General features: G+C 43.4%; 1 protein-coding gene across 6 annotated transcripts; it reads right to left on the reverse strand.

The window, feature by feature from the left end:
• Window positions 1–4,090: 4,090 nt before the first annotated feature.
• Window positions 4,091–13,271, reverse strand: MBLAC1 (metallo-beta-lactamase domain containing 1). Of its 6 annotated transcripts, none has more exons than XM_032971143.2 (7): window positions 13,127–13,213; window positions 12,122–12,253; window positions 11,324–11,368; window positions 10,473–10,590; window positions 8,976–9,264; window positions 6,817–6,969; window positions 4,091–4,747 (listed from the first exon to the last, which is right to left on the reverse strand). In XM_032971143.2, the coding sequence occupies exons 3-7, from the start codon at window positions 11,364–11,366 to the stop codon at window positions 4,619–4,621; spliced, it is 732 nt and encodes a 243-aa protein (XP_032827034.2). In that variant the 5' UTR covers window positions 11,367–11,368; window positions 12,122–12,253; window positions 13,127–13,213; the 3' UTR covers window positions 4,091–4,618. The 6 variants fall into 6 exon arrangements, with proteins under 6 accessions (XP_032827034.2, XP_075930226.1, XP_032827039.2 ...); XM_076074111.1 differs by having other exon boundaries at window positions 11,324–11,387; XM_032971148.2 differs by having other exon boundaries at window positions 12,119–12,253.

Here is a 13,271-nt window from a genome sequence, read left to right on the forward strand (position 1 = left end):
CCACCTGAGAACCCAATCCAAACCATCACCTTGCCATACATAGCAGGGGTCACCAAAAACATTTCCAAAATCATGAGCAAACACAAGTTTCAGGTTCGATTCAACACAGTACATACAATGCGTGATCTGATCCCATATGTGAAGGATGTGATCCCTGACATGCAATACTCCAGTATCTACAAACTAAGTTGTACCTGCGGCAGTAGTTACATTGGAGAAACTAAGCGACATGTCTCAGACCGTGTTCATGAACACAAAGCGGATCTGAAACACAGTAGGACTAATACATCTGCCATAGCTGATCATTGTTTTAACGCTGTGGGCACACATGAAATGTATTTCTCCAAGACGAATGTACTATGCAAACCCACTGGCTATCAACAAAGATTTGTTCATGAAGCCATCCAGATAGAAAAACACAGACAATTTCAACCGAGAAGATGGGTACAAACTGATCAATCATTGGAAGAACGTTATTAACCAGTTTAGGTCATAACTGCCTGTGATGCTTCCATCCTACCTGCCGATATTTACAGTTATTTCCGACTCTCCGAGTTACATTACCTTGTTAAATGTCTTTACATTAACAGGCTAAATGTCTCACTAACATAGCCGCTGTTGCGGGAGCCATCTCACATTGACATGCTAATCTCTAATCTCGAGCAAAACAATGGCTTCTTCAGCATCGTCGTCGTGGAGTTACATTAACAGGTTGACATGCTAATCTCTAGCAATGCCATGACCGAAGTAGTTTACTTGTAAATTCCATCTCTAGCCCCGCCCACTTACCCTTGGGTTGTACCCATCTCAAACCTTTATAACCTCTTGCTGCAGCAGCTCTCTCGCTATATTTCTCCTGCCTCAGCAGTTCGCCTGCTGTATTTTTTCACCTGCTGTATTTTTTCACCTGAAGACGATTGCTTGTGTTGCGATCGAAACATCGTGATTTTTAAAATTATTTTTCTATTTATGTGACTTTAACGAAAGACACAAATAGTACTTATACGGGACTATCGTTTTTAATGGGAAAAGAACGGATAATAACACTGTAACATGATAACAAATGCATGTTCATAGCTTCAAAGTCTCCACTTGTTCGCCTTCATTGTCAACACATACCTGGAATTTTCTCCAGGTGGTTTCCAAAGCCCGGACGTACATTTCTTGTGGATATGTTGAATAGGTTTTACTCTTTCTGGCAATAAAACAGTTCGTGTTAAGATGTTAAAACACCAAACAGAAACCTTTTGCAAAGAATCATGTCTACATTAACAACACACAGCACGTGTGGTGGACATGCAAACAAAACACATGCTCTGGTAGGATATGCATTTCTTTGAAACTGATTGGTCCACACCAGAGACAGCTTTCTTTAGAGCCTAGTCTCAAACAATGTTAGACCAGAGGACAGCGCCAAAGGGCGAACAACACAAAGACAATGCCACTATCAGGACATTGAGAGCTACATCATGGGACCTCCATGATGTAGCTGCATATCCTACCGGTGCATGTTTTTTGTTTGCATGTTTAACATCTTAACACGTGTTCTATTGCCAGAATGGGTAAAACCTATTCTTATATTGTGTGTATGTTGAACTTCTTTCGCACCGTAAGTAGCCAACCGTGCTAATCGGAGGTGCGGGGGAAGGACAATAAACTAAATACACAAAAACTGTTCCAAATAAATGAGTTTTCAATCCGGATTTAAAAGTGCATAGCTCCAGTTTCTTCCTAATATCGGGAGAGCCTTCCAGACGGTCACAGAAGCGAATCTGAAAGCGAGCGTTATTCTTCCATTATCGCGCACGGTGGCAGCAGCAACACGCCCAGAAGCTCGATGCCAATGTCGAGGTCTACTGCTTGCCACGAGAGGGCTTCCTGCAGCAGGCAGAGTTCGTGTCGTTTTGACAGTGGTTAACTATATTGTCCATAGTTTTGGTTGCATGGCCACAATCGCACGACTGTGGCTCGTCTTTTATGTATTTTTGAGTCTCCATCTCTGTCTGTGTACAGTATGGGACTATGTATCTGTGGCGAGATGTTAGCTACTTCGTCTGGTATGCAGGAGGTCGTGGGTTCTATCCCGACCCTGACGCCTGCATATTTGGAGTTTGCATGTTCTCCCTGTGGTCACGTGGATTTGTTTCCAGCTTTCCCCCCGATATTAATAATCAACATACATTTAGAGTATATGGCTGCTATAAATTTCCACAAGCCACTTCGTTGAGCTATTATTTGTGGCCAGGTTGCTTCTGAAAAAGAGCTACAGTGAGGGAAAAAAGTATTTGATCCCCTGCTGATTTTGTAGCAAAGAAATGATCAGTCTATAATTTTAATGGTAGGTTTATTTGAACAGTGAGAGACAGAATAACAACAAAATTCAGAAAAACGAATGTCAACATTTTTATAAATTGATTTGCATTTTAATGAGGGAAATAAGTATTTGACCCCCTCTCAAACAGAAAGATTTCTGGCTCCCAGGTGTCTTTTATACAGGTAACGAGCTGAGATTAGGAGCACACTCTTAAAGGGAGTGCTCCTAATCTCAGCTTGTTACCTGTATAAAAGGCACCTGTCCACAGAAGCAATCAGTTAGATTCCAAACTCTCCACCATGGCCAAGACCAAAGAGCTCTCCAAGGATGTCAGGGACAAGATTGTAGACCTACACAAGGCTGGAATGGGCTACAAGACCATTGGCAAGCAGCTTGGTGAGACGGTGACAACAGTTGGTGCGATTATTCGCAAATGGAAGAAACACAAAAGAACTGTCAATCTCCCTCGGCCTGGGGCTCCATACAAGATCTCACCTCGTGGAGTTGCAATGATCATGAGACCGGTGAGGAATCAGCCCAGAACTACACGGGAGGATCTTGTCAATGATCTCAAGGCAGCTGGGACCATAGTCATCAAGAAAATAATTGGTAACACACTACGCCGTGAAGGACTGAAATCCTGCAGCGCCCGCAAGGTCCTCCTGCTCAAGAAAGCACATATACATGCCCGTCTGAAGTTTGCCAATGAACATCTGAATGATTCAGAGGACAACTGGTTGAAAGTGTTGTGGTCAGATGAGACCAAAATGGAGCTCTTTGGCATCAACTCAACTCGCCGTGTTTGGAGGAATGCTGCCTATGACCCCAAGAACACTATCCCCACCGTCAAACATGGAGGTGGAAACATTATGCTTTGGGGGTGTTTTTCTAAGGGGACAGGACAACTTCACCGCATCAAAGAGATGATGGACGGGGCCATGTACCGTCAAATCTTGGGTGAGAACCTCCTTTGCTCAGCCAGGGCATTGAAAATGGGTCGTGGATGGGTATTCCAGCATGACAATGACCCAAAACACACGGCCAAGGCAACAAAGGAGTGGCACAGGAAGAAGCACATTAAGGTCCTGGAGTGGCCTAATCAGTCTCCAGACCTTAATCCCATAGAAAATCTGTGGAGGGACCTGAAGGTTCGAGTTGCCAAACGTCAGCCTCGAAACCTTAATGACTTGAAGATCTGCAAAGAGCAGTGGGACAAAATCCCTTCTGAGATGTGTGCAAACCTAGTGGCCAACTACAAGAAACGTCTGACCTTTGTGATTGCCAACAAGGGTTTTGCCACCAAGTACTAAGTCATGTTTTGCAGAGGGGTCAAATACTCATTTCCCTCATTAAAATGCAAATCAATTCATAACATTTTTGACATGCGTTTTTCTGGATTTTTTTTGTTATTCTCTCACTGTTAAAATAAACCGACCAATAAAATTATAGACTGATCATTTCTTTGTCAGTGGGCAAACGTACAAAATGAGCAGGGGATCAAATACTTTTTTCCCTCACTGTATATAGCTCAATGGGGCTTACCTGGTAAAATAAAAAGTTTAGTCGCATAGTTTAGTATCTCAATGGATCTCTTATTTGCATGTGTCCATGTTTTTATTGTTGCCCATCCCTCCGGACAAGACGTACAGGTTATGCAAACAACATACCAGGGTGTTTGATGAGGAATGCAGATAAGAGCTACTAAGGCTGCTGTGTGTTGAGACGTAGATTAAGGTTAAAAACAGAGATACGAAAGAAGACAAGGGACCCACAAGATAAATTACACATTGTTTATTACGCTTGTTTACCCAAACATGCCTGAGTCTCATAACTCATGTTCAAGTTTGTTTGCCAGTACGGGGGAGATGATTGCTATGTATATTCCAGTGGAGTAATTTTCTGGTGATATTTCAAATTTGGCAAATTTGGACCATGACGGCCGGCACACAATGGGCCTACTCTTGCAGCCTTTGACATATTTCACTTTTATGTACACTGTCAAAGCACAACAAATTAATAACAGTTCACGGCTCTTCTGAAGTAATCCACTGTAGCCTGCACTAATTCAGCGGACGAACAGCAAAACGACACGAACTCTCTCCTGAGGCCCTCTCGTCGTGACGAGCAAACCTCATCATTGGCATCTAGCTCCTGAACATGCAATAAGTGAAGATCTAGAAAAACATGCCCCATTCACTGTACGACGTTTTACTCAAATCACGCAGACACTGGTTACAGAATTATCGAGTCGTTTCACCTGTTCAAATGTACTTTCGTTATTTCATTGGCAGCAAGACGTATGTGTTACACGTCACAATGTGGCTTCAAGGTTAATGTTGCGGCCGTTGCTGCCGGGCTGTTCATCACTCGAAACGGTGGCCCATGTCCCGGAATAATGACATCAGCCAATGATGCAACTTTTGACCGACTGACCTGCATATACACACATTCACGCACAGCAAACAGGTGCTTGAAGGTTGCAAAATAGGATCACACCATAGCCAATTTCCCAAAATGCAAAGTCTGTATACGCAGGCAATGTTGTTTAGAGTTTGGCGGTGCTGGAACAATTGAAGAAAACGGGGGAGAGACCGTAACAACTTTAATTTCAGTTTTAGATTTGAAGCTTTCGTGACTGCAAGGATCCATACTCTTTGGTTCTATTCGGTAAAGTCACGTAGGTAAAAAATAAAACGACAAAAATCACGACGTTTCGGCCACAACAAAGCGGCCTTCATCAGGTGAAGGGACCAGACTGTCTCGAGGACAGCACTGGAGTGAAACACAGCCAAGCTCAGACCGCGACCTTTAAGCTGTGTGAGAGTAATTAAGGTGCCTTGACAAAGGAATTAGCATAAACATTGCATTTTAATAGGCGGACTTAGTATTATGAAAGGTAGGGAGGGGGTCGACCTGTGCAGGCTGGCGAGGAGGCACGGCAGCATCCACATGCTGGTGGTGTGAAAAGGGGATTTTAAGCTGTGAAAGTTTGGGGTACCACTACTTGAAAAATATACTGTACCATTGAAAAATTAGCTTAATGTTTGGTTCGATTTAGAACATCTTTCCAATGGTTGCTTAATTTGAAACCATCTTCTCGGTTGAAATTGTGTCTGTGTTTGTAGATCTGAATTGCCTCGTGAACAAATCTCTGATAAAAACCCGTGGGTTTGCAAAGCTGATCACTGTTACAACGCTGTGGGTGATCACGATATAATTTTCTCCGATACCAAGGTTCTTTGCAAACCCACGGGTTTTTATCAGAGATTTGTTCACGAGGCAATTCAGATCTACAAACACAGACACAATTTCAACCTAGAAGATGGTTTCAAATTAAGCAACCATTGGAAAGATGTTCTAAATCGAACCAAACATTAAACTAATTTTTCAATGGTACAATATATTTTTCAAGTAGTGGCACCCCAAACTTTCGCAGCTTAAAATCCCCTTTTCACACCACCAGCCTGCACAGGTCGACCCCCTCCCTACCTTTCATCATGCTAAGTCCGCCTATTAAAATGCAATTTTTAATGCTAATTCCTTTGTCAAGGCACCTTAATTACTCTCATACAGCTTAAAGGTCGCGGTCTGAGCTTGGCTGTGTTTCACTCCAGCGCTGTCCTCGAGACAGTCTGATCCCTTCACCTGATGAAGGCTGCTTGTGTTGTGGCCGAAACGTCGTGATTTTTGTTGTTTTATTTTTTACCTACGTGGCTTTAATTTCAGTAATAAGGTTTTTACATTTTCATTGATTTTATATTAATATTTGATTGGCAACTTTTATTGTTTGAGGTAAACAATATGGATAAAAATTCAATTATTTTTAAAAATATATATAAAAATTGTCATTCCTCATCAGTTCAAATGTTAAGAGCTTGATCGACAGTGTGTATGCATTGATAGTGTGTGTACGTTTATATACCTTATCGGATACAAATTAGATCAGCACCATTCCGTTAGTGAGCCATTTCTGTGAATACATTTAGTAACTATCGCTGCTAAATCAGTTTCAGCTGCTATTATGACATTCATAGATATTCCATCTTCATAATTATTCCACATTTCATACTGCGAAGGTTAGTGGCTTTTTATTGTTGTTCTGCCTCTGTCAATGAATGAGCTCTCTCACACCATTATCATCAGCAGAAGGGTTTTCTCAGATGTTATTCATAAGAACACTTTGACCGTGAAGCTCTAGTCAAGACAAACTTTAATAGAGTACCATTAAGCACTGCTGAGTAGCTTCATGGGCAATTACATGTTTACCAAATGCACTTTTGTTTAGTCTAACAGCCAATGGGATATCTCATGGAAATGGTGCTGCAGCGAATTGGTTTGGACAACCCCACAAACTCATTTGTTTAATGTACAGATATTGAACAAAAGTTCAAGTGCATCCTTACCCCCAATGCTCCACGGAGACAGTGCAAGTAGTTAGTACAGTATTACAAACATAATTATACAATTAACATGTTTTAAGTTGTATTTAATGAAAGGGTTACCTGCTGTGTGACAGGATCATGGCTGTGCTCCTTCCAGTCGTCGTCATCATTACTCCACTCAAACACGTCTCCGGCAACCACGACAGTGCCAACGCTTGTGTCGCGAACAACGACACTCACGTCCGAACATGTATGGCCTGGTGTGGGTATCACCTGAGTAGACACACATTTGCATGCACGGATGAAATCTCCGTATCTAAACATAAGTTGACTATTTTTCATAGAAAACAATTCGAGACTATAGCAAAACCACAGTAAGTTCTGCCACAATAAGTCTTGCTACCATCCTCCGTAGCCTGTCACCATGCTCTTGTTGCAGCTCGTCTGATAGTTAGGAAACAGAAATATGATCCGATCACGAGTCTGATGCGTGATGAATTGCACTGGCTACCTATTAAATACAGGATTGTGTACAAATTATACTGACTCGTCTTCAAGAGTTTCCATCAACCTGCTACGTCCTATCTCGCCGATAAGTGCTCACCAGCTTCAACGGACCCAAATGGACTCTGGCTACGATCTGCGGCTCGCGGCGACCTGTTGCTGTTCCCACGTGTAAACTTCGTGCGCGATACGCCCAGCACGGTTTCGGATTCTTCGGCCCAAAGACCTGGAACACGCTCCCAGCTTACGTGCGGGATCCATCCCACATGCGGGATCCATCCTCGAGTCTGAGCCAGTTCTACAACAGACTCTAAACGCTGTTGTTGTTTCAGAGAGCCGACTTTAAAGTGCGATCAATGCTCACTCGTGATGGACTGGACTCATAAGTGTGCAATAACAAATGTTCTTATTTACTTTATGATAAACCACTACTGTACATGCAATGTACCATGCACAATGAAGCAAAGTGCCTCCTATACATTAGATGGAATTCCTACTTAATGTTGAAACATTCTTTTGTGACTATGAAACCATTCTGCACTTAACTTTGTTCCATTTTTTCAAAGCAATATCCCATTTAAACACTGCAGCTTAATTGCTTCTGTTGTGTACCACACTTGCACGCTTTTAATCCATCACAGCAGTGGTTCTTAACCGCTTTGGTTTGGCAGCCCAGTCGAGAACACTGGCCCCTGCGCCACCCACTCGCCTGAGCCCCAAAAACACAAACAAGTTTACAAGGCACACAACACACAGAGAAACCACATGTTCACGCCTGTAGACAATGCGGTGAGAGTACAGCATTCCCTCGTTATTCACGAACTTGCTATCCGCAATTTTGGCTCTCCACAAATCACATCTGGAACTCGGCACGACTCCACAGATGGAGAAATAAAGTGGTGAGAGAGAATGTGATGGGAGAAAGTGATGAGAAAGCTTATTTATGTATTTATGGTAATTCATTAGTATCATTATCTGCGAAATGTGCTATTCACGAGCATTTCCGGAACGTATTCCTCGCTAATAATGAGGGAATACTGCATGCAATTTGTTTCACGTTGCAATGTAAAACATTACCAGAAGACAGACAAGTTGAAGAGTAGTAAAAGATGACAAAGTATACCTGTACTGCTTAATAGATCAGGTTCAGTATGCGTGTTTTGCAGCAGCAACGTGGCGTTGACATTTCAAACACATTTTCAAAATGTCCCCAGCACGATATCCATGCCATAGCATGCGCTTCACACCCGAGAGGCTTTTTGTGCCTGTTGGGTTGGGAACCGCTGCTTTGCAGTCGCAGCCAATCAGGTAAAACGCATTTAACAAATCAGTCACAGGCCCAACGAGATAAAACTTTTTTTTTAAATGGGAGACGTGAAGTAAAATACACAAGAGGTAAAACGAAAGATTAAAATAACAAATCTTTGCATAAAAACACAAACAGGTTATAACACATAATTCATAATAAAGGTTTTTGGGTTAGATCGCGTTATTTATAATTCGCCAATTGCCCGATGATGCTGGATGTAATTACTAGCGAAACGTCGTACCCAAACTGTAAATGTTGTGGATTCACTCTTCAACACACCGGTGGGCTAAAGTAGTGAATTATTTGTCTTTTGTCAACGTGACACTTTTTTTGCTGATTGGCCGTGTCGGGTGGTGGAGGGTTACGACACATTTATAAATAACGCGATCTAACCCAAAAACCTTTATTATGAATATTGGTCGCGAAAGCCTACGTGTTAAACAGGTTATAAAACGTAAATAGGTACCTGCACATATGGATTTATCACGTACGCCTTTCCCTCAGCAAGCCCATGTGTTTCATAGAGGTCTCCCTGGGACACATCAAACCCCATGATGATCCGAGCGTGAGGGAATAACCCCACGTTTCCCACGTGGTCCGAGTGCCCGTGCGTGCACACCACCGTATGCACCAGCTGCAAGACATCACTCGGCGCCAGACTCTGCTGCACACAGCCCTGCACCGTCCGCTGCAAGGAGGTGATGAGTTCCTCTTTGGCCCACGGCCCTCCAGTGTCCACCAGGATGGCACAAGGTCTATTAAACACACCACAGTTACACTTGCACTCCTCTGTGGTAAAACACCAAAAACTCATACGCACAGCTTGACCCGAGGAGCTCTAATGGATAGAGGAGCCCATACCAGTCAGGTACTCGGTGAGGGGCGAGACAAAGTGTGTTCCCTTCACCAACTCGCGCTCAAACCCCATGACTGACGCAACTAAACGTTAGCTCGGGATCAACCTGTCATGGTGTCCGCTGGGAGGATAAAGAAGAAGGGGCTGCAAATAATCACAGGGTACAAAGAGGGCAGCAGGGTGGCATGTTGGTAACACTTGCGCCTCATATCTAAGTTCTACAGTTTCCTATCATAGCTATGAAAAATACAATGGTACTGGTGTTGGTCAAACAACCCAATGCAGGATCATCCCTCAAAAGAGGATTTGCCTTTCCTGGGTGAGTAAGTATTGTATTACATATACAGTGAGGGAAAAAAGTATTTGATCCCCTGCTGATTTTGTGCGTTTGCCCACTGACAAAGAAAGGATCAGTCTATAATTTTAATGGTAGGTTTATTTGAACAGTGAGAGACAGAATAACAACAACAAAATCCAGAAAAAGCATGTCAAAAATGTTATAAATTGATTTGCATTTTAATGAGGGAAATAAGTATTTGACCCCTCTGCAAAACATGACTTAGTACTTGGTGGCAAAACCCTTGTTGGCAATCACAAAGGTCAGACGTTTCTTGTAGTTGGCCACTAGGTTTGCACACATCTCAGAAGGGATTTTGGAATCTGATTGATTGATTGCTTCTGTGGACAGGTGTCTTATACAGGTAACAAGCTGAGATTAGGAGCACTCCCTTTAAGAGTGTGCTCCTAATCTCAGCTCGTTACCTGTATAAAAGACACCTGGGAGCCAGAAATCTTTCTGATTGAGAGGGGGTCAAATACTTATTTCCCTCATTAAAATTCAAATCAATTTATAACATTTTTGACATGCGTTTTTCTGGATTTTTGTTGTTATTCTGTCTCTCACTGTTCAAATAAACCTACCATTAAAATTATAGACTGATCATTTCTTTGTCAGTGGGCAAACGTACAAAATCAGCAGGGGATCAAATACTTTTTTCCCTCACTGTATGTTATCTGGATTGACCATTGCTACGTACAAAACGCGGACTCTGTCTAGCGTTGAAAACATTTCCGAATTGGAGACAGAAAGGAGCTGAACAAACCCACCTTTCTGCTTCTCCCGGCACACTCAACAGGAGAGTCACAGTGCCATCTGCGTGAGTGTGACTGTCACTGTCCTTGTAGCAATATCCCTCCCTCAGCACATGCACAGAGTATGGAACACCTACACATAAAAAAATACTGCGTTGGCAACCAGCATATTACGGTGGGTGCAAGTGGGTGTATATGTTTGGGGAACAGTAGTGTAGCGGTTAGCGCACTGCACTACGGACCTGGCGCCCCAAGTTCAATTCCCGCTCACGCCCAATGCCAATGACGATTATTTGAACCAGCTTCAGCCTAAAATGAGTACCTGGAGCGGTGTGTAAACATCACCACTGGAGAGACCAAGGTGGTGGGGCGTGGTGTTGGCCACCCACCCCCTCGTGTGCTGTGCCGGCCTTCATAGATGCTCACTAGCAGCACTTGCCCCAACAGTCTGTTACAGGCTATACGGGGGACCTTTGTATGTTTGTAGGCTCAGGCATAGTGCTGGCCACCCACCCCCTCGTGCCATGCCAGCCTCCATAGGTGCTCGCAAACAGCAGTTGTGCCTAGACAGTTAATGCTATATGGGGGATATTTGTCTTTATGTGGGGCAGTGGTGTAGTTAGTTACCACAGTTTTGAGGGTTAAGAAAGTCATACATAACAGCAGAAGAGCATATAAATCCACAGACATGCGCCCAAGTTACCAACCACGACATCACCCCAAATGTGAAATAATTAAGACTGAAAAAAAACAATATATTTCTTAGTACTTTGAATTGTTTGACAATCCTTACAATGAGCACATTTCCTCAGAATAAACAGCTTTTTAATACCTTGGAAGTCCAGTAAAATTTTTTTTTTACAAACCAGGTATTGTTGAAAGGTTTTCCGTTTTGCTTAGTTCTGCCATACCTGTTGAAGAAAGGGAATTCTGATTCCAACAATAGCAATGGAAAACAAAGCAAATGCAGTCAGTACACACGCTATACAAACAACCATGCTGATCCAGACATTGTATTCACTTCACTATACGTGCAGCCATTTTATCCATGAAAAAAATCGCCTGAGATTCTCACTTTTTGGTGTACATTCTTCCTGTTAACCACAATATATTAAATGAAGTATTGTATTTTTTTTTACAATTAGCCCATGTACAAGTACTGTGTCACCAGTAAGGTGGGGATTTCACACAGTGCGTGCAACACGCTCCAGCCGGCACAACATTCTTTGTTCGACGTTTAGTGAAGTTTGTGAAGCCAACTTCCATTGCTGTGGCACTGTTTCAGCGCCTCCATCATTTTAAGAACTCATGTCTTGAAAACTTATTTTTGTGTTTAGTTTGCTGTTCACCCCCACACCTCCCGATTAGCACGGTGGGAAAGGCGTTCAACATACAACATCAAGTTGCACAGGATTAGCCTTTTCTGGGCAATCCGCTATCTTCCCATCAACTTTCATTGTCAATTCGTTGTCAATTCATATTTTTTCCTGCCTCAGTAGCTCTTCTGCTATATTTTTTCACCTGATGACGATTGCTTGTGTTGCGATCGAAACGTCGTGATATTTCTTTATTTTTCTATCTACGTGACTTTACCGAAAGACCCAAAGACTATTTCATTGTCAATCTTTCTCTCCAGGTCACGCGACCTCAATCTCGTTTACCACCTTGCTTGACCTTGCCACTGGAACCCTGAGGAATCCACAGTGTGACTTAATTCGACTTGGGGGGGCCTTGAGGCGTTCACCGTCGTTTCGCTCCGCCGAGCGTCAACCTTCACCAGTGCCGCAGTCTCTCTGCTGGGAATTGCAAATTTACAAATGCGAGTAACTGTAGTGTACTTCGCCTGGACCTATAGTCCGCAAAGTGTTGGAGTTTTGCAAAAAATACTGCGACGATACATATTCAGACCAGAAATTTCATGTCAAGTATTTATTGAGTTTATAGAAAGTGAGTCATTTTGTTTAGTTCATGGTCAACAGGCAAAACCTTGGACTGGGCTGCTCGTGGTGTCTGGTTGCTGGCTGGGACGAAGTTGTCTGAAATGTTCGGTTGCTCTGCAGAAACTAAACTATAAACTGTTTAAATTTTTTTACCAGATAAGCCCATTGAGCTATCTAGCTCTTTTTCAGAAGCGACCTGGCCACAAATGATAGCAGTCAAATACTCTGAGCGTATGTTGTTTCTAAATGTGGAGGGAAAAAACCGGAGGAACCGGAGAAAAATCCACGCGACCACGGGGAGAGAGACACGCACACTTCTAATATACAGCAGCAGGCGTCGGGGTCGGCATAGAACCCACTAACCTCCTCTATACCTGGCGAGGTAATTAACATCTCGCCGCCACGATGCTCTGGCGGCTTTGACTTGTGTTATCAATCATTCCTGGACTCTCGTGGTGAAAACTTCCCACCGACTCTCACAGTCTGATGGGAGTCGTTTTTATCAGACTCCTTGACTAAAACTTCCACGGTTTATTCGGCAAAGTGTCTTGGCCGGAGTCGGGGTTCTCAGGACATCTGCAGAAGTGGGAAATTCCTTGTCCGGCCTGGCCATGTGGTTGGTAGCGCAACGTTCTTGATTTAATCCGCCTAATGATCCACAACTCGGGCAGGACGGTAGTGTTTTGGTGAACACACACACACAAGGGTCGCACACACACGGGGTCTTACCTCCACGTGGAGCCCCCGACTGCCCGGCCCCGGAACATGAATGAATGTCGCCCACAGCGGCGAGATGCGACTCCAACTGAGCCGCGCTGCCTCTGGGTGCGGTGCTCGGTACCCCCAACGCGGGGTGCATAGAATCCCATAGCGC

The sequence above is a fragment of the Petromyzon marinus genome, chromosome 45 (assembly GCF_048934315.1).
Source record: "Petromyzon marinus isolate PM22_M1 ecotype Great Lakes invasive population chromosome 45, UKy_Petmar_22M1.pri1.0, whole genome shotgun sequence".
In the NCBI taxonomy this organism is placed as follows: Eukaryota; Metazoa; Chordata; class Hyperoartia; order Petromyzontiformes; family Petromyzontidae; genus Petromyzon; species Petromyzon marinus.